Here is a 22,388-nt window from a genome sequence, read left to right as displayed (position 1 = left end):
AGAAGAAAAGAAAAAGAAAGAAGAAGGGCAGTTCTAGAGAATTCTGGGCCATTCCGGTTCGATTCGAACTGATTTGGTCCAAATCAGCTATTCAACTCGATTTCTACTAGGTTTACGAATTTTTCACTTGATTTTTGAAAATTTCAGACTGGTTTACGGGTCTAATTAATTTATTTTAATAAATTAGATATTTAATGCCCAAAATAATTTTTAAACAGTTCAGAAAATTCTCGATTAGGAGTTGTCATACTATTCTTTGGGCTTGGGCCCAACTCGCGAATTGAACACAGGCTAAGATTATGCAATACCTGTAGTCCACACTGTCAAAAATTTCGATTGTTAATTTAATAAAAATTCAAAAGTTTCGAAAATAAAAATACGGGGTGTTTCAGTTACATAAAAGCATAACATGTTGCTTATGGTAAATCTATGGACAATTAATTGATATTGCTGATTTTTTCCTTCAGATTTGTCAAGCACGTGTTGATTTTTCTATATTTGATTGCGATGTTTCTTTATTACCATGTAAGAAATTTAATACTCCTTAATCGATATGTTGATTTTCTATATTTGGTTGCAACATTTTTCAATTACTTTTGTGAGAAATTTAGTATTATTTAATGAGGTTACAAATTAAAGAGGGGTGAGAATGAGTTTCAAATCCGGACCGAAATGATCTTTATTTTGGCTGTTAGATTAGGACTTCATTGGCTTATAGGGGTACAAAAAAGGTGCCCTTGGCCATTTTAAACACAATTTTTATTAGTAAAATTTGACACAAATAGAAAATTACACATCTAAAGGCTAAATTTATGAAAATTTAATGATCATACATCAAATTTTATATGGATTTTGAATTCTTTTTTTAAACTTTATATTGAGTTATAAGAAAGGTGAAACCGAATAGTATTACCATATTATTCGGTTAAACCGAATAGAAGTTTAACAAGTTTGATAAGATTTTGTCTCAACTCAACCAGGTTCAGTTTGTTTTTGTTTCAAGAGATGACAATCATTTTGCAGATTTTTAACTAAGAAAGGTGTTTCTCCTTCAAGTCCATTCTTAGCTTGGATTTAACTTCATTGTTTTTTTTTTTTTTTTTTTTTTGGATTTTCTCTCTTTGTACTATCAGCAGTTCTAGCATTTTTAGTACTCTTCTCTTGTCTTGGGAGATGTTTTTAATGTGGTTCTTCTGCTCCATTTGTTTTGGGTTTTCTTGTCAATTTCGAGTTTGGATTCGGGTGTATAGGGCAAGCAAGTTGGCTTGGGAGTAGTTACTCCGTTTTGGTAAGTTTTGTCCTATTACTACCTTTAATAAATTTTTAATATTCTCATTGCTGATAAAAAAGCTTTTTTAATTTTTTAGATTAATAATATATATAGTCAAATTATTATTAATTTAGTAAAAAACTGTTATAGAGGAGGTTCTCATTTTGAGACTATGCAAAATAATTATAAAAATTTTGCAATAAAGCTTTATTCCACCAATATGCCATACCTTCCTCAAGTTCTTAACTTATAAGACTGACATTTTTTTTAATCTTAAATCCTTAATTTTCTAGTATGCAAATTATGTTGAGACAGTTCAACCGATAGACTGTATATTCTTTAATATTCTACCTTGGCAGCAGCTGGAGTTGTACTCATCTCATTTACTGAGGATGTTCCATGGTTGGTGGATGAAGACTCTGCTTCAGGCTTATTCCTTTCTGTGAAAAAGCCTGGCTGCTTCGGTTTCGGCAATAAACTCTCACTGCTTAACATTACAACTACAGATGCCATGCTTGGTCTGTCTTCTGGACGCTGTTGAACACATAAAAGACCCACTTGAATGCATCTTAACACTTCAGACATGGCTAAAGATTCTAGCTTTCTATCAACTAATTCCATTGACCTCTCTTCTATCCACAGTTTCCATGCCTGTAAAATCAAGAACAATAAAGATTAAAAAGTTATTCCAATTAGTAATTGAGTGACTGTGCCAGCAAAAGTTCTTACATGTCCAAGTAGATTGTGGTTGTGTTCTTGGTGGAAGAACCCTCTGTTTTTCTTTCCACTTACTATCTCCAGTACTAATACGCCAAAGCTGAAGACGTCTGATTTCATGGAGAAAAGCCCGTCCACTGCGTACTCCGGCGACATATAACCACTGCAAAAGGAAACATAGTAATGGAACTATATTTTTTGCTATCTTAAATTTGAAATTCCCAACAGGGGAGAACTGAAAATGAATAATAAGTGCAGATGTGTACTTACTATGTTCCTGCCACTCTATTTGTATTAGCCTCTGTTTGGTCTCCCTCAAATATTGTAGCCAAACCAAAGTCAGAAATTTTGGGATTCATGTCCTTATCCAATAACACATTGCTTGCTTTGAGATCTCTGTGTATAATCCTTAGTCTAGAGTCTTGATGAAGATAAAGAAGCCCTCTGGCAATTCCTCCAATAATGTGAAAGCGCTTTTTCCAATCTAGAAAATTGCTTCTCATTTGATCTGATATATTTGTCATCTATTAGTAGAATGTTTAACTAGATTAACATAAAACAAGTTGTGAAATAGTAATTATAGACAAGAGAGAAGTTCAAACCGAAAATGAAAAAATCTAAGCTCTTGTTCGGCATGAATTCATATATCAACATTTTTTCATCTTTCTCAATGCAACAGCCAAGAAGTTTAACAAGATTTCTGTGCTGAAGTTTTGCAATCAAAGTAACTTCATTTTTGAACTCTGTTAACCCTTGTCCAGAACTCTTTGAAAGCCTTTTCACTGCTATTTCTTGCCCATTAGTCAATGTACCCTGAAAACCATTGTTACAGAAACTGAAGATCTTTGTAGTTGCAGAGATAATATGTTATGTACCATATATAATATTCAAATCGTTACTTTACCTTGTAGACAGGTCCAAAACCACCTTGCCCCAGTTTGTTGATACTGGAAAAATTATCTGTGGCTTTAGCTATTGTAGGCAAATCAAATATTGGCAATTCCATGTCTTCCTTTACCTCTCCATCTTCATAACCTTCATAATCACATATTGGCAAATCAAGTATTCTCAGTGGGTATATTCATGAGATAATATGGCAATAACCTAACTAGCTAATTCCTTTTCTTGAAACAGATAAATTTTTTGGTAGAAAGAAAGATTTGGACCAATGAGCCCAGACTCGATTTTACTGTATTCAGTGCTGTGAGTTTCGAGTTTGAATCCTCCCCGGAGCCAAGTTGAAAGAATTAGAGGAAAAAAAAGAGTTTTTTATGTACCTGATCGTTTTGAAGAGGACATTTTTATATAGATATCTTGACCACCTTGAGTGTAATATCTCATATCAATCAGTTCACCAAACCATAGCACGCAGCCACTGCCATCTCCAATGATGTTTGAATTTGCATATGCAGTGCAAGAACAGTTTTTTGAACACATTTCTTTACATTCTGCAAGTGTCATATTCATATCATACCAAGAATCAGATGTATCTGGTAACTTCAATCCTATATACTTATGAAAAACGTAACCCTTTTTGCAATCCAATGGAGTTTTTCGAACACAGTGATTGCTCCTATTTTTGGAAGATTCCAATATAAAGCCCTCTAAGCAATCACATGTATGAGAATTATCAATAATATTACATTTCATATTAGCACCACAAACTGAGTACTTATCACATTCATCTAATGGTGCAGAATATATATTTGTCCAAGGAAGAGTTATTCTTACAAAACGCTCCAAGAAGCCCGATCGATTCATTAATAACCTGGACAAAAGAGCACCTTCAACCTGATAACTATAATAGACTCCATTTTTATTCAATTCAAATTCATATGTGAGGATATTTGAATTTGATGGCAACTGGGGAGTTCCTGTAAATCCAACGCCATTCCACGAACCAAGTCTGTAATGCTTAGAAGTTCCATTTCTCACAACAAGCTGAGGAAATCCAGCAGGATCTATCCAGAATGAAAATTGGCCGTGGCCAGGATTATCTTCACTCTTCCAAGATGTTAGGAACGTCTCTTGACCAGTTAAAAAATTCCTTCCTATTTTCATTCCAGGAAGTAATGTATCACATGGAGAATCAAAACTCTGCCACAGCAAATTAGTACCATTCCTGTCTTGGACAACTAAATTTCCCGAGTCCAAAAGCTGCACAACTGGATTTTGGACATTGCTTGTTTTGTTAGATGACCAAACTGTGTTATTTTTGCTATTTAAGATGATTAGAAGGCTTTGGTTAGAGATAAGCAAAACTCCTGAGCGATCAGTAAGTGGGGTTTCTCTGTTTGCTACCCAAATTACTGCATAAGCTGATGGATCTTTGTACCATATTCCTAAATAACGCTTTTTTGAATTTTCTGGTGCGAAAAATCCCAGCTCGAACTTTCCACCAGCTGAAACTAGAGTCTCACCGTCTTTGATTTTTTTTTTTTCTTGTTTGTTTTTTTTCAGTTTGCTCTTTTACACGGAGAGTAGTTTTTCATGCTAAAATAGTAATGTGGTTGAACAGCTTTGTACATATATTACCATTTGTGACATCTAAACATTAGGATAAGACATCTAAACATCCACGCACCATGGAGAAGGTAAGGTGGTTATACGGGATATATGGAACGACCGTTTTTTATTGGTTTGATATAGAGGATAATTTAATTAATTTTTTTTCTCATTTTATTCTTATATCTACTAAACACAGTAACTATTTTAGTAACAAATTAATAGAGTGAAAATTAAAATCGGAATAACGAGGTGACATAAGGAGTAATTTAATTAAATTAAAGAGTATTTTGTTATAATTTACGAGATTTAATTATTTCTTTAATTATTATAAAAAACATTGAACAAGAAATAAAAATAGATGAAGAAAGTATATTATATTGAATCCACCGGGTTAAATTGCAATATACTTAAGATCAGTCATTTAGGGTTAGCAGTGAGTAAACTTTGGTTAAAACTCAACAATTGAATGCAGAAAATAAGCCTAACATTTGTCAGAAATAGCTAAAATTAAACCAAATCAATTAAATTAAATCTTTTCAGTATTTTTTTTTTTTTGGTTTGGTTCAATTCAGAATCGAACCTGCCAATTGGACACCCAACTAGTACAGCCCCCATCTGCGAATTGGCCAACCGAAGAGGTCATTTTCATTTTGCAATCACTTTGAAATAATGAAAACACAAAGAATCTGAGATGAATGGTACATTGTAGTTTCTAGAAATTGAGAGCGTCTGTGAGAGAGAAGTCTTCATGTGGGGAGGAGACTAACTTTTTTAAGAAGTTGTCCACATCAGCATAAGGGTGTTTTTGTCTTTTTACCTCATTTTAACGGGACCTTTTAATTAGACGGAGACAAATGTGAGGGATGACTTAAATATTATATAAAATGTGAGGGAGTACTTAGACAATTATGGCAAATTTGAAGGACTAAAAAATTATTTTCCCATATATGGATAATTAAATGATATAGCCGATTCTTTCCTTTAGAATTGTCAAGTCAAATTGATTTTTTTTTATATTTGATTGGAACGTTTATATATTACATTATAAGAAATTTAATACTCCTCAATGAATAGATTGATTTTCTATATTAAATTAAATTGTCAAGTACATATTAAGTTTGATGAAAATTAATGATTATATATTAAATTTTATAAGGATTTTAGACATATTTATAATAAAATATATTATTATAATTTAGCAATCAAATTTTCATGACAAAATTATAATAATATTTATAATATATATAAATGGAGTAGTTTTCGATAATCTCAATATATACCTACCAACTCCCACTTATAGATCTATGAAAGTTATTTATTATCGACAAATAAATGGAATGTTAGATTTCTTATTACTTTGCACTGTGCGGGCGGAAGAGTGTCACTGTTTAATGGATAGTTTCCTACATAAAGACATAACATATTGTTTATAGTAAATATATAGACAATTAATTGTTATAGCTGAGTTTTTTCCATTTAGAGTTGTCAAATACAAATTAATTCTTTTATATTTGATTCCAATGTTTATTTGTTATCTTGTAAGAAATTTAATACTCCTTAATCAACATGTTGATTTTTTATATTTGGTAGCAACATGTCAAATACAAATTACAAAATTATTTTTGCTAGAAATTTTGTATTCTTTAATGAGGCAACAAATTAAAGAGGGGTAAGGGTGAGGTCCAAATCCGGATGTAAAGGATCTTTATTTTGGCTGTTAGTCTGGACTTTATTGGTTTGTTAGCGTACAAAAAAGTGTCCTTTAGCATTTTAGACATAATTTTTATTAGTAAATTTTGATACAAATAGAAAATTATACGTCTAAAGCCTGAATTTTATGAAATTCAATAATTATATATTAAATTTTATATGGATTTTAAAATATTTTTTTTAACTTATATTGCGTAATAAGAAATGTAGAAACAAATAGTATTATCTTATTTTCTATATACTTTATATAGTATATAATATAATTTCTTATTTTATCCAATAAATTTTAGATTTAAATATAAAATTAATATATCAATCAAAATTAAATTTCCTTTTTTTTTAACCAATCAAATTAAAATCTTTAAATGATATTTTTGTTAATACATAAACTTAGTAGGGACATTTTTGAGAATCCTAATGTTCCCCTCCCATTCTCACTTTTATATATATTATAGTTATTATTGATATATAAAAATTATTTATTGTCACGAAATAAAGGGAGTCTTAGATTTGCTATTGCTTTGCACTTTGCGGGAAAAAAAAAAGTGTTGCTATTTGATGGATAATTTGTTACATAAAGGCATAACATGTTGCTTGTGGTAAATCTATGGACAATTAATTGATATTGCTGATTTTTTTCCTTTAGATTTGTCAAGTACGTTTTGATTTTTCTATATTTGATTGTGACATTTATTTATTACCTTGTAAGAAATTTAATACTCCTTAAGCAATATGTTGATTTTCTATTTTTGGCTGCAACATTTCTCAATTACTTTTGTGAGAAATCTATTATTATTTAATGAGGTTACAAATTAAAGAGGGGTGAGAATGAGTTTCAAATCCGGACGGAAATGATCTTTATTTTGGCTATTAGATTAGGACTTCATTGGCTTATAGGGGTACAAAAAAGGTGCACTTGGCCATTTTAAACAGAATTTGTATTAGTAAAATTTGACACAAATAGAAAATTACACATCTAAAGGCTAAATTTATGAAAATTTAATGATCATACATCAAATTTTATATGGATTTTGAATTTTTTTTTAAAACTTTATATTGAGTTATAAGAAAGGTGAAACCGAATAGTATTACCATATTTTATATATACATTATATAGTATAATATAATTTCTTATTTTATCCAGTAGAATTTAGATTTAAATAGAAAATTAATATGCCAATCAAAATTAAATTGCCTTTATCTTTTCAACCAATCAAATTAAAATTCTTAATGATATCTTTGTCAATCCATAAACTTAGTGTGGATATTTTTGGCAATCTTAATATTTCTCCATCCATTTCCTCTTTTATATTTATTATAGATATTATAGATATATATAAGTTATTTATTGTCAGGAAATAATTAGAATTTTAAATTTTCTATTACTTTGCACTTTCCGGAAAAAAGAGTGTCACTGTTTGATGGATGTGTTGCTACATAAAGACATAACATGTTGTTTATGGTAAATACATGGGCAATTACCGAATATAGCTCATTTTTTCGTTCAGAGTTATCAAGTATAGGATGATTTTTCTATATTTGATTGCAACATTTATCTATTACTTTGTAAGAAATTTAATACTTCTGAATTAATTTGTTGATTTTTTATATTTGGTTGCAACATTTCTCAATTACTTATGTGAGAATGAGATTACAAATTAAAGAGGGGCGAGGATGAGATGCAAATCCGAACGTAAATAATCTTTGTTTCAGCTATTATGTTAGGGACTTCATTAGCTTATTGGGTACAAAAAAGTGCCCTTGGCCTTTAGACCTAATTCTTTTAGTAAAAATTTGGCAAATAGAAAATTACACAATTACAAGCTGAATTTTGTGAAACTCAGCGATTATATATTAGATTTATATGAATTTTGAATTTTTTTTAACTTTATACTGGGGTATAAAAAAGATAAAACCGAATAATATTATCATATTTATATAATATAATTTCTTAAATTATCCAATAGACTCTAGATTAAAATAGAAAATTAATATGTCAATTAAAATTAAATTATCTTTATCTTTTACAATCAATCAAATTAAAATCCAAAATAATATTTTTATCATTTCATAAACTTAGTAGGGGCACTTTTGACAATCATAATGTTCCTCCACCCATTTCCACTTTTATATATATTATAGATATACATATAAGTTATTTATCACGAGGAAACAAATAGTCTTAGATTTTTGCTACTTTGCATTTTTCACAAAGAAGAGTATCACTGTTTAATGGATAGGTTGTTACATAGAGACATAATATGTTGCTTATAGTAAATATATGGACAATTAATAGATATAACTATTTTTTCTTAAGAGTTTTCATGTTGATTTTTCTATATTTGATTGCAATGTTTATCTATTACCTTATAAGAAATTTAATACTTCTTAATCAATATGTTGATTTTTATATTTGGTTGTAGCAGTTCTCAATTATTTCTATAAGAAATTTTGTATTTTTAATGAGGTTACTAATTAAAGAGGGGTGAGGGTGAGATTCAAATCCGAATGTAAAGAATCTTTGTTTTGTCTATTAGGTTAGGATGTCATTAGCTTATTAGGTACAAAAAAAGTGCTCTTAGCCATTTTAGACATAATTTTTATTAGTAAAGTTTGACTCAAATAGAAAATTACACCTCTATAGACTGGATTTTATGAAAGTCAATGATTATATATTAAATTTTATATTGATTTTGAATTGGTTTAAATTTTATATTTGGTTATAAAAAATGTGTAACTAAATAGTATTACCATATTTATATATATATATTATATACTATTTAATATAATTTCTTATTTTATCCAATATAATTTAGATTTAAATAGAAAATTAATATGTCAATCAAAATTACCTTTGGTTTTTCAACAAATTAAATTAAAATAGTTAATAATATTTTTGTCAAACTTAGTAAAGGCATTTTTGACAATATTAATGTTGTATACCTATTCCCACTACTATATATATAGTCTTTTTAAATTAAATTAAAAAGAGAATATATATATAGTCTTTTTCTTTTTCTCGATCCTCATTTGGTCTATTTGTCATTATTGAATTTGTATACTGCAATCATAGATAAGTCTTCATTTCTTAAAAGTTAGATTTAGTTTATTAATTAGGTATTTTATTTAAACTACAAGTCGTTGGGTCATGATTTTATTCACTGCTGCGAGGTAAGTTAATGAGTTAAGTTGGTTTACCCTTCATGGAAAAACCAAGCAAACAACTCCAAAACCCCAAACGACAAAATGCAAAAGACTGAACACTACAAAATTAGTTTTACTATTACTAATAATCTACTGTTGAAAGAGATCAGGGGTAGTATTGTCTTAAACCTAGTATATTATTATTATGGCTAGTCTGATTAAACCTAGTATTATAATAATATTCAAAATTAAAATCTCTCATCCCCTTTATTGTAGAAGAAAGATTCATATAAGTTCGAATGGGAACATGAAAAATAATACCACGTGTTTTTAGGCAAAAAAAGCATTTTCATACCATTTTTCATATACCATTTTGCATATATATATATGAAAAATCAATTAAATATAGTACATATATAATTTTACATATAAATATGTACTTTGTATCAACATACATCGTATGTGCCGTTTGAACCAGAAAAACATTATATGTGTGACATCCCAGGTTTGGGGCACAACACCTTAGGCGAATCCCACATCGGCTACGCACAAGGTGGAAGTCCTATACATAAAGGGTGGCAACCTTGAACTAGTGTGACGCGTTTTGGGCTAGCAGAGCGGAGGTTTCCCTGGCCCAAAAACAAAACCGTGAGGGTTCAGGCCAGGTTTGGCACCCAAAGCGGACAATATCACACTAGGGCTGGGCTGTTACAATTTGGTATCAGAGCCAAGCCTTGTCCCTCTGGCCGGTGGTGGGGCAAATCTCAGCGAGGACGCTGAGTCCCTAAGGGGGGGTGTATGTGACATCCCAGGTTTGGGGCACAACACCTTAGGCGAATCCCACATCGGCTACGCACAAGGTGGAAGTCCTATACATAAAGGGTGGCAACCTTGAACTAGTGTGACGCATTTTGGGCTGGCAGAGCGGAGGTTTCCCTGGCCCAGAAACAAAACCGTGAGGGTTCAGGCCAGGTTTGGCACCCAAAGCGGACAATATCACACTAGGGCTGGGCTGTTACAATATGTATATGGACCGTATTTACTGTTAAATCGTAAAATCTAGTTTTTCGATTGTTTGTTTCTTCGATTAGGGAAATGAAATCACAAATTTACTTCGCATATATACCTAGTTTTTCTATTTTCTTTTCCTCTGATTTTTTGGAGGTCGCAATTAGTTTTAGGGTTGATTCCGTTTGGACTTTCTTTTTAGTGTGCTTATCGGAGGTGGAAGATTGTGTCATTGGGAGACTGTTTTGAAGTAGAGGCAGTTAGTTTTAGGCATTTTTGACAATTTTAATGTTCCTCCATCCATTTCCACTTTTATATATATTATAGATATACATATAAGTTATTTATCACGAGGAAATAAATAGTCTTAGATTTTTACTGCTTTGCATTTTTCACAAAGAAGAGTATTACTGTTTAATGGATAGGTTGCTACATAGAGACATAATATGTTGCTTATAGTAAATATATGGACAATTAATAGATATAACTATTTTTTCTTAAGAGTTTTCATGTTGATTTTTCTATATTTTATTGCAATGTTTATCTATTACCTTGGAAGAAATTTAATACTCCTTAATCAATATATTGATTTTTATATTTGGTTGTAGCATTTCTCAATTATTTCTATAAGAAATTTAGTATTTTTAATGAGGTTACTAATTAAAGAGGGGTGAGGGTGAGATTCAAATCTGAATGTAAAGGATCTTTGTTCTGTCTATTAGGTTAGGATGTCATTAGCTTGTTAGGTACAAAAAAAGTGCTCTTAGCCATTTTAGACATAATTTTTATTAGTAAAGTTTGACTCAAATAGAAAATTACACATCTACAGGCTGGATTTTATGAAAGTCAATGATTATATATTAAATTTTATATTGATTTTGAATTGGTTTAAATTTTATATTTGGTGATAAGAAATGTGTAACTAAATAGTATTACCATATTTTTTATATATCTTATATACTATTTAATATAATTTCTTATTTTATCCAATATAATTTAGATTTAAATTGAAAATTAATATGTCAATCAAAATTACCTTTGGTTTTTCAACAAATCAAATAAAATCGTTAATAATATTTTTGTCAAACTTAGTAAAGGCATTTTGACAATATTAATCTTGCCCACCTATATATATATATATATAGAGAGAGAGAGAGAGTCTTTTTCTTTTTCCCGATTGTAAATGCACCTACATCCTCATTTGGTCTATTTGTCATTATTGAATTTGTATACTACAAGTGTAGAAAACTTAGAGAGAAATTGTAGAGGAAAATATTCTCATCTCATTCCTTCATACGTACAGGTACAAAAGGTATCTATTAACCCCCTAACTACTTTGACTTTATCTCTAACTCTAACAAAGTGATAAAGACAAATCTGTTACAATGATAATTATCATCTAAAACAAACTAATTCTAATATTATAACATGGTAAAATTGTTCTAGCTAACACTCCCCCTCAATTTTAGTATGGATATCGAATATACACAATTTTCTACATGCAGAATGATGACTTCTTCCATTAACTGCTTTGGTTAACACGTCTGCAAGTTGATCTTCTGACTTAATGAATACCAATTGGACCAATCTTTGATCAATCTTCTCTCTAATAAAGTGTCTATCAATTTCTATGTGCTTTGTTCTATCATGCTGAACTGGATTTTTTGCAATTTGGATTGTAGCTCGATTATCACACATTAAGTCCATCAGTTTGGTTGAATCGAACCCCAAATCTTTCACGATTTCTTTTGTCCAAATCAGTTCACACAGCCCTTAGGCTAGTGACCTGAATTCTGCTTCTGCACTTGATCTTGCAGCAACTTTTTGTTTCTTACTTTTCCAAGATACTAAGTTTCCACCAATCATAATAAGATACCCTGAGGTAGAACGCCTAGTATCTTTGTCTCCTGCCCAATCTGCATCAGTAAAACATGTAATATCCAAGTTTCCATTGTCTTTAAATAAAATCCCCTTTGTTGGAGTCCTTTCAAATACCTCAAAATTCAAAACACAGCCTCCATATGCTTTTCAAGTGGTTCATGCATATATTGGCCGACCTTACTAACTGCAAAAGTAATGTTAGGCCTAGTGTGTGTTAAGTAAATCAATCTCCCTACTAGCCTTTGATATCGCCCCACATCATCATATCTCTCTTTCGATCCACTTTCAAAATGGCTACTTACTTCCATTGGTGTTTCGGCTAGCTTACAGTCTAGCATACCTGTTTCAGCTAATATATCTAACACATGTTTCCGTTGACATAAGAAAATTCCCTTTTTTGATCTAGCCACTTCAATTCCCAGAAAATATTTCAAATTTCCCAAGTCTTTCATATCGAAAGTTTTCTGATAGTGTTAATTTTTATAGTATTTTTATTGTAATTTTCACTAAGATTTCTAGAATTTTTAATTTATCTAAATTGGCTTTTATATAATATTATTATGTTTTTACTTAAAAGCTTCCTTGAAACACAACTCACTTGATTTTGAGGAAAAGTGTAGGATTTTGCAAGAAAATGACAAAAATAAGGCAAAACATGATTAGCACGCTCCAGCCCATGCTAAGGCGCACGACCGTGCCAAATACAAGGCAAAATAAAGCAAAGAGTCAGAGGCGCGCACGCCCCAGCCCATGCTAAGCCGCACGCCCATGCCTCAATTGCCTTAGACTTCCAGAGGCGCGCACCCCCTTGGCCGTGCTGAGACGCACGCCCGTGCCGGCACTGGAGATAAAGACTTGGCCCGTGCAGCTAAAGCACGCCCGTGCTACATATGTTCCAGACTTCCAGAGGTGCACACACCCCTGGCCGTGCTAAGGCGCACGCCCGTGCGCTGGAACTTATCCAGACCATGCTAGACAACACGGCCCGTGTTGAGAGCCCCAGACTTCCAGAGCCTGGCACGCCCCAGACCATGCCAGGCAGCACGCCCGTGCCAATCAAGAAATCCTGAATTTGAGTCAAAAATTGCCAACTAATTCCTACCATTTTCACAGGATACTTTGGATACTCTCTTCACATGCCAGTCAAACTTCAACCATATGCACTTGGAAAGCCATAATTGAGAGTAATTTATGGCTTGATTTAGAACTTTTCCACCTCACAAAGTTGGACTTTACTCATTAAAGCATATGGATTGTTCCCCCAAGAAGTCTATATAAAGAGGGGAAGAGGCCATTCCAAAGGTATCCCATACTCTACATCTCCTCTTCTTTCTCCCAATTTATAGCTTTGTATATAGTTTTGTTTTTCTTTAGAAGTTAAGTATTCAAGAGTTGTGCAAAGTTTCAAGGAAGCCATCCAAGAAATTTATCACTAGTTCTTATTTCTAATCTCTTAATCTTGTTTATTTCTTTCATTATTCTTATTGATTATGGGACATTTATCAAGTATTATTGAGTTTTATTTAAGTACTGTGTAACTAAAATTTTATACTAGGGGTTTGATGTAGCTTAATCTCTTTTCCAATTTATGCAATTAGATTTATTTTTCCTTATTCAAGTTATGATTTATTAATGAACTTAATGCTTCTAGGCAGAGTTTTCCCCTAGATTGATTTATTTCAATTATCACTATCGGAAGAAGGATCTTTGATAAGAAAAGGTTAATAAAACACATGAGAATAATAACTTGATGCGGAAGCTATATGGTTTGACTCATGGGAGGTTTTTATGATTTATCAACCTTAAATTGTAAATTCATAAACAACTACATAGCTTAATGATTTAATTTATATTTGGTTACGCTATTGGAAGATAGGTAATTAAATGGAATTAAAATAGCTAGCAATACATCGGAAGAGCTTGTTAGTGAATTCAGAGTTGTTTCCCCTACTTGGATAATTAAATTGATTAATGAACTAATGAAATAAATTGGATAGAATTAAGTGAAATCAAAACCCCTAGTAGCCTTACTTCCTTGAGTTCTTTTAATCAATTTTTGTTTACTTGACTCTTGTTTATTTTACATTCATAAAACAATTCTCTCAAGTATCGTTTAAATAATAACAAGATAACATAATTTTGGTACTTGGATTACAATCCTCGTGGGAATGATATCTTTCTTATCATATATTACTTGTAGCGATTCTTACACTTACGAAATAAGCTGTCATTTTCCCTAGGAATTTTTGTAGCTTTTCAATTTCTTCAACATCATCTCCTGTTATTATCATGTCATCAACATAAACAAGTAATACAGTAATCTTTCCATATCTCCATTTTAAAAACATAGTATGATCATGATTACTTTGTTTATATCCAACAGACTTCATTTCGCCACTAAATTTTCCAAACCATGCCCTAGGAGACTGTTTCAAGCCATAAAGAGATTTCTTAAGCCTACAAACTTTGCCTTCTTGTTTAAGATTTTCATTTACACCATGTGGATAAGCCATAAAAACTTCCTCCTCTAATCCTCCATTTAGGAAAGCATTTTTAGCATCAAACTGTTTCAAAATCCAATCCTTATGAACAGCAATAGAGATTAGAATTCTTACAGTGTTGAGTTTTGCTAAAGGAGCAAAGGTTTGTTGATAATCAACCCCATATTTATGAGTGAAACCCTTAGCAACTAGCATTGCCTTAAAGCAATCAATACTTCCATCAGGCTTTAACTTCACTATAAATACCCATTTACAACCAACAATTCGTTTCTTATTAGGCAATGTAACAACTTCCTAGTTTCCATTCCTCTGTAATGCTTCCAACTCCTCATTCATTGCCTTCCTCCATCTAGGATCAGCCAAAGCTTCCTGCACATTACTTGGAATAAAAACTTTGGATAATTGATCAATAATTAAGGCATATGGGCCTGAAATATTATGAGTAGAAATATAATTATTAATTGGATATCTTGAATTAGCTCTTAAGTTAGGTTCATACTGCTTTCTTGGTTTTCCCCTGGTGGTTGGATTTGGCAAAATGGTTTTAGGTGTTTCACTGTTAAAGGTCTCAATTTCGGGTTCGTTTCTTGGTTCGGTTTCAAGGTTTAGGATTTCAGTTTCGACTTCACTTGTCAAGTTAGTTTCAGTTTCGACTTCACTTGTCAGGTTAGTTTGGTCATTTATTTGTGGCTGGTGTGGTGCAGCTTAGATTGGGGTGAAAGCACTGTTGTAGTTTACTTGATCAGGCTATTGTTTGGCATTTGGCATATCATTCCTTCCAGTGTCCTGTTGATTTGAAAGTCGCCCATTCTCTTGTGCCAAAGAAACACTTTCCATACTACCTTGACCATACTTGGTTGCTAATGTTTCTTCTATTTGTTCCACTTCTAAAAAATCATTTTCCACACTATCATACCTAGCACTCAACTCGTTTTCATGATTACTCTCCCCCTGAGTTGAGGCATGCTTATTGTTTGCATAAAAAGGCTTATCTTCATTAAAGGACACATCTAGTGTGATGTGCAATTTTTTAGTTTCTAGCTCATATCCCTATACCCTTTTTGCAAATCTCCATAACCTACAAAAATGCATTTTTTGGCACATGGTTCTAATTTGTGTCTAAGAGCTTTTGGTACATGAACAAATGCAAGACAACCAAATATTCTAGGTTCTAGATTTGGTATATGCACTCGTTTAGAATGATGTTGCAACCTTTGTTGTGGTGTTTTAAAATTCAAGGCACGAGAAGGTACCCTGTTCATTAAATACACAGCTGATTTTACTGCTTCACCCCAATAAAAAATTGGAACATTCATTCCAAAAAGCGATGCTCTTACAATTTCTAAAATTTGCCTATTCTTTCGTTCTGCCAATCCATTTTGTTGGGGTGTGTATGTGCATGAGGTTTGATGATGAACACCGTTTACTTTTAAAAAATCATGTAAATCATGTGTTAAAAATTCAGCTGCATTATCAGTTCTCCAAGTTTTAATTTGCCTTTCAAATTGATTTTTTACCATTTTGTGAAATTCTTTAAAGATAGATGGTGCATCACTTGTCTTTTTCAACAAATTTACCCATGTAAATCGTGTACACTCATCAGTAAATGTAATAAAATATTTTGCATTGGAAAAAAAATTTACTTTTGCAGGGCCCTAAATATCAGAATGTATAATATCAAAAGGGGAAAAACTTTTATTCAAACTAGGAGAATATGTGACACGATGACTTTTTGCAAACTCACAAATGTCACACTTAAAATTTGAAACATCACAATTCTTAAATAACAAAGGCTTCAATTGTTTCAAATACCCAAATGAGATGTGTCCTAACCTTCGGTGCCATAACCACACTGTTGTTTCACCAAGTCCTACGGCTCTAGACTGAACCGAATTGCAAAACCTCTCATGACCCTCGATTGTAAGATCTAGATAGTATAGTTGGTTCCTTTTAACACCAAAGCCAAGCGTCCTCCTCGCTAACAAGTCCTGGAAGATACAATAACAAGGAAAAAAGGTAACACAACAATGTAAAGTTGTGGTTACACGGCTGACAGATAACAAATTTTGTTTAAGGGTAGGTACAATAAGGACTGTATCAAGTGTGATAGTATCAGAAAGTATAGCAGTCCCTTCTCCTAAAATTGGTGCAATGCTTCCATTAGCAGCAACTATATGTGATTCATTACTTTTCCGATATCCAATTAATTCATTATCATTCATACTCATATGATTAGTTGTCCCTGAGTCAATGATCCAAGTTTGATTCTTTGTAATATGCATAAAGTTTTTGGCCTTACCTGGTTGGACTACATTTGCAGATGGAGCATCATTTTGCTTGCCTTTATATCCTTCAAATCCAAGTGGTATGACTTTCCTTGGTGTTTTGTTGAAATCCCACCACATTGGATAGCCTCGTTTCTCATAGCAACATTTCTCCGTATGGCCCGTGCCACCACAGTAATTACAAAGCATATCAGTTTTTGAAACTAAATTTTTACCTCGTGGGGTCCTTGCTGCTAGAACAGTTGGTTCAGTTGTTTTCACAGCTGAAATGACTTGTTGTTGTTGCGCTGCCCTGCGAATGTATGCATATGTTTTTTCAAGATCCATCTTTGGTTCAGCTCGTAATACCTCTCCTCGAACCTGGTCAAATTCAGCATCCAAACCTCCAAGGAAAATATGGACTCGCATTCTTGTTAATATATTATGAGTTTGAACAAAACCAGCAACAGTACCTTCCATAGTGTCATTTCGCATGTCTTTTTCTTGGAAAATAGCCACGAGTTCATTATAGTATGTCGGCAACGGTCGTCCATTTTGCATCGTTGTGAAGGATCTCTTGTTCAACTCAAATAATTGTGTTTCATCTGTGCCGTCATAGAATGTCTTGGCTTACAGACAACCATAAGGTACGAAGTTCACCAAGCTGGATAATTCGGATCGGTCTCTGGTGGCTTTACTATTGCTCCAGTTAAGTGTCCAAGCTTGTTTCGGGCACCAATTCACATTTCCACCAATTGTCGCCATAATGCATAATTGGTCTCATCTAAGATTACAATGGAGGTGAAGCTGGTGTTGTCTTGCTGCACAATTATTGATTGTGGCAAGGATACGTAGTTTGGATTCATGTTTACAATTGGTAGGGTAGGATCATGAGGTGTTTGTTTGGTTTCATTCTTCTCTAAATCTTCCATGAATGCTCTGATACCATGTAGAAAACTTAGAGAGAAATTGTAGAGGAAAATATTCTCATCTCATTCCTTCATACGTACAGGTACAAAAGGTATTTATTAACACACTAACTACTTTGACTTTATCTCTAACTCTAACAAAGTGATAAAGATAAATCAGTTACAATGATAAAGATAAATCTGTTACAATGATAATTATCATGTAAAACAAACTAATTCTAATATTATAATATGGTAAAATTGTTCTAGCTAACAACAAGCATAGATAAGTCTTCGTTTCTTAAAAGTTAGATTTAGTTTACTAATTAGATATTTTATTTTGTTAAACTACAAGTCGTTGGGTCATGATTTTGTTCACTGCTGCAAGGTAAGTTAATGAGTTAAGTTGTTTTACCCTTCATGGAAAAACCAAGTAAACAACTCCAAAATCCCAAACCACAAAATGCAAAAGACTGAACACTACAAAATCCCAAACGGGAATAAGAATAAACAATTACTTAATTTTTTTTAAAAAAAGGGAAATCTTGAAAAAAGAGAGGCAATTTCCGACCTAAAACCTATAGTAGATGAGCATTTGATTGGGGTACCTGACTGACTATTATTATAGCTTTGAGGACTAATTTTGTAGCCTTATAGCTAGAGGCGCAGACCGGCGCGGGCCACCCCAACAAATTTTTTTTTTTTTAATTTCCTTGTGAAAAATTACATTTTAAATATTTAAAAGTATAAAAAAATTAATTTGGACTCCCTAAAAACTTTAAAAAATTTTGTTTCACTCTCCAAAATAATTGTCTTAGCTCCGCCCTTGTTGGTAATATTCCATTTCAGCTTGTCCAAACAAGTTCATTTCCAAGTCTAACAGAGCATGTTTTAGTCCTTTTCAAACCTTTTAAAGTTTTCTTAACAAGTTAAATACTTAAAATTTCAATACAGCACCAAAATATGAATTAAACTAATTTCTAACCAGTAATTAGTAGCAGAGAGATAAGCACTTGTTTGTTTTGGTTCAAAATTTAGAAAAATTGCGAACTAAACCGAATGAAAATTTTCTGATGGAATAAAATCTGAAATCGAACAGCATATAAACTAAAAGGATATGATTCGATTCATTTTCAATTATTTGTGGATGTTTCAACTTTTCTTTTGGATTTAATCAAACTAATTCGTATTAAAAAATTTCCTATTCTTTATTAAAACCAAAATGGAACTAATTTTTTAAGATATTAAATCGAATTAAATTGAGCGTAAAAGTTACTCTTTACTCTTGCTTCAAAAAACTTAATAACAATCCATGAATTTGAAATAACGGGGAATGAAAACCAGTGTGCAAGTCGACATTTCCTTATTGACTTTGTTGTAGTTGTAAAAAAGATGGTAAGATTTTCTAAGATTTGGGAAATGAAAATTTAATGCATATATTTTTATCTTAAAAAAGACATAATATATTAGAATACTCAGAATTTTATTTTTTTTTTTTTCAATTTTATCCTAACTTCAACCTTTTATAACTTTAATTACAATTAAAAATGAAATTAAAAATAAAAAATTATTTCCATCATTGTTTTAATCATAATGTAACTCATAAAATTTTTTTTAAAAAAAATTTTAAATATTCTATTAGTTTAAACAAATAATGTAACATTTTAATAACATAAATTTTTGTTATTTACCAAAAAAATCTCCAAGTATGATATAAAAATTAAATTAATAAAATATAATTTTTCATTTTTTATTTTTTTATTTGTTTATATTTTTAGCATGAAAAAAATCCTAATTCTTCTGGTAAGCCAGGTCCAGCAGGGTTTAGAGGCGTGCTAAGGTATAACAACCGAGTAGTTAAATGTATCACTCAGTCGGTATTTTGGATTCGAATAAGGCGGAACTCCTTGCTTTCTTTTCGGCTATTGAGTTTTATTAGTATTCAAATGTTAAGAACTTTCCTTTAATTGTAGAGTCTGACTCTAAAAATGCTTTGTGCTGAATTATTCAGAAGATTATGAGGGCATGGAAATGGTGGGAGAAGTTTAACAAGTTTGATAAGATTTTGTCTCAACTCAACCAGGTTCAGTTTGTTTTTGTTTCAAGAGATGACAATCATTTTGCAGATTTTTAACTAAGAAAGGTGTTTCTCCTTCAAGTCCATTCTTAGCTTGGATTTAACTTCATTGTTTTTTTTTTTTTTTTTTTTGGATTTTCTCTCTTTGTACTATCAGCAGTTCTAGCATTTTTAGTACTCTTCTCTTGTCTTGGGAGATGTTTTTAATGTGGTTCTTCTGCTCCATTTGTTTTGGGTTTTCTTGTCAATTTCGAGTTTGGATTCGGGTGTATAGGGCAAGCAAGTTGGCTTGGGAGTAGTTACTCCGTTTTGGTAAGTTTTGTCCTATTACTACCTTTAATAAATTTTTAATATTCTCATTGCTGATAAAAAAGCTTTTTTAATTTTTTAGATTAATAATATATATAGTCAAATTATTATTAATTTAGTAAAAAACTGTTATAAAGGAGGTTCTCATTTTGAGACTATGCAAAATAATTATACAAATTTTGCAATAAAGCTTTATTCCACCAATATGCCATACCTTCCTCAAGTTCTTAACTTATAAGACTGACATTTTTTTTTAATCTTAAATCCTTAATTTTCTAGTATGCAAATTATGTTGAGACAGTTCAACCGATAGACTGTATATTCTTCAATATTCTACCTTGGCAGCAGCTGAGTTGTACTCATCTCATTTACCGAGGATGATCCAACTGCCTTTTACTGTTTCTCGCTTTCTCTGTTTCTTTTTCCTTATGAAAACTATAATCCCCACCATTAGCATTCCTATGAGTATAGCAGAGCTGACAATGATACCAATCAGCTCCTTTTTGTACTGATCTGAAATATAAAAAAGTATTTTCAGTGGGTATTCTCATGAGATAATATGGCAATAACCTAACTAACTAATTCCTTTTCTTGAAACAGATAAATTTTTTGGTAGAAAAGAAAGATTTGGACCAATGAGATGAGTACAACTTTTTACAATCCAATGGAGTTTTTCGAACACAGTGATTGCTCCTATTTTTGGAAGATTCCAATATAAAGCCCTCTAAGCAATCACATGTATGAGAATTATCAATAATATTACATTTCATATTAGCACCACAAACTGAGTACTTATCACATTCATCTAATGGTGCAGAATATATACTTCTCCAAGGAAGAGTTATTCTTACAAAACGCTCCAAGAAGCCCGATCGATTCATTAATAACCTGGACAATAGAGCACCTTCAACCTGATAACTATAATAGACTCCATTTTTATTCAATTCAAATTCATATGTGACGAAATTAGAATTTGATGGCAACTGGGGAGTTCCTGTAAATCGAACGCCATTCCACGAACCAAGTCTGTAATGCTTAGAAGTTCCATTTCTCACAACAAGCTGAGGAAATCCAGCAGGATCTATCCAGAATGAAAATTGGCCGTGGCCAGGATTATCTTCACTCTTCCAAGATGTTAGGAACGTCTCTTGACCAGTTAAAAAATTCCTTCCTATTTTCATTCCAGGAAGTAATGTATCACATGGAGAATCAAAACTCTGCCACAGCAATAATATATTAACAATAATCTACTGTTGAAAGAGATCAGGGGTAGTATTGTCTTAAACCTAGTATATTATTATTATTATGGCTAGTCTGATTAAACCTAGTATTATAATAATATTCAGAATTAAAATCTCTCATCCCCTTTGTTGTAGAAGAAAGATTCATATAAGTTCGAATGGGAACATGAAAAATAATAGCACGTGTTTTTAGGCAAAAAGAGCATTTTCATACCATTTTGCATATTTCATCATCTCTTACGAAGCAAATTGGTTTAAAATGTAAAATGTATTGTTACGAAAGTGTCATCAAACCGAAAAGTCAGTGATTTAAATCATTTTGAGAAAATTTTTTTTATTTTATGAAATGTTCATTTTTTATATTTTATGAATAATATTAGATTTTTAGTAATATAAAAATTAATAGAAAATTACGTATGTAAATTAATAGAAAATCATATATATAAATTAAATTGCATTTACATTTAACGGGGGAAATTCAATGAATACAAAAAATCATATTATGCAAGTTAAAAAAACTAAGTTTATTAAGTATGGATTTTAAGGTTTCCGTCAATTTTCTCAAACAAAAATAGGATAACGTCGTATTGTATTTAGGCCTCTTAGGAGTTAAAAGTACTTTCCTTTTGGTTCAAAGAGTAAATAGGGCTTATAGTAATTGCTAAAACTGGGCCTAGCAATAATAATTGGGCTCAGGCTTATATTCAAACATTGCTTGATCCTATCATTATATTAAGCGTTTATTCGATAAAATTAGCGATTTTGGCAAGTGTCGGCTATTTTTAATAACTTTAATTGTTAGCTATTTAAATAGTTTTTTACAAAATGATATCTTAATATCTACAGATTA

General features: G+C 31.6%; 1 protein-coding gene and 1 long non-coding RNA gene across 2 annotated transcripts; one reads left to right on the top strand and one right to left on the bottom strand.

Annotated features, from left to right (window-relative positions):
* Positions 1-1,498: 1,498 nt before the first annotated feature.
* On the bottom strand, positions 1,499-14,934 carry LOC149494886 (G-type lectin S-receptor-like serine/threonine-protein kinase At4g27290). Its single transcript, XM_089724451.1, has 7 exons — positions 14,455-14,934; positions 3,265-4,453; positions 2,892-3,022; positions 2,590-2,800; positions 2,258-2,495; positions 2,000-2,150; positions 1,499-1,921 (listed from the first exon to the last, which is right to left on the bottom strand). The coding sequence occupies exons 1-7, from the start codon at positions 14,932-14,934 to the stop codon at positions 1,610-1,612; spliced, it is 2,712 nt and encodes a 903-aa protein (XP_089580577.1). The 3' UTR covers positions 1,499-1,609.
* A 4,944-nt stretch (positions 14,935-19,878) lies between these two features.
* On the top strand, positions 19,879-21,695 carry LOC149494885 (uncharacterized). The gene is made up of 3 exons (XR_016321797.1): positions 19,879-20,300; positions 20,898-21,035; positions 21,115-21,695. It is a non-coding gene; the product is annotated as an uncharacterized LOC149494885 (long non-coding RNA).
* Positions 21,696-22,388: the final 693 nt, after the last annotated feature.

Source organism: Jatropha curcas, chromosome 7 (assembly GCF_041381405.1).
Source record: "Jatropha curcas cultivar XTBG-Jc1 chromosome 7, XTBG_Jcur_1.0, whole genome shotgun sequence".
NCBI lineage: Eukaryota > Viridiplantae > Streptophyta > Magnoliopsida > Malpighiales > Euphorbiaceae > Jatropha > Jatropha curcas.
The sequence above is the reverse complement of the archived record's forward strand: the minus strand, read 5'-3'. Positions and strand labels throughout refer to the sequence as shown.

Coding starts and splice junctions, on each gene's coding strand:
- LOC149494886 (XM_089724451.1), bottom strand. CDS start 14,934: ATGCTAGTTGCTAAGGGTTTCACTCATAAATATGGGGTTGATTATCAA. Junction 4,454..14,454: donor GGAAAATGACAGCTTATTTC/GTAAGTGTAAGA, acceptor TCCGTGTAAAAG/AGCAAACTGAAAAAAAACAA. Junction 2,151..2,257: donor AATAGAGTGGCAGGAACATA/GTAAGTACACAT, acceptor TTCCTTTTGCAG/TGGTTATATGTCGCCGGAGT.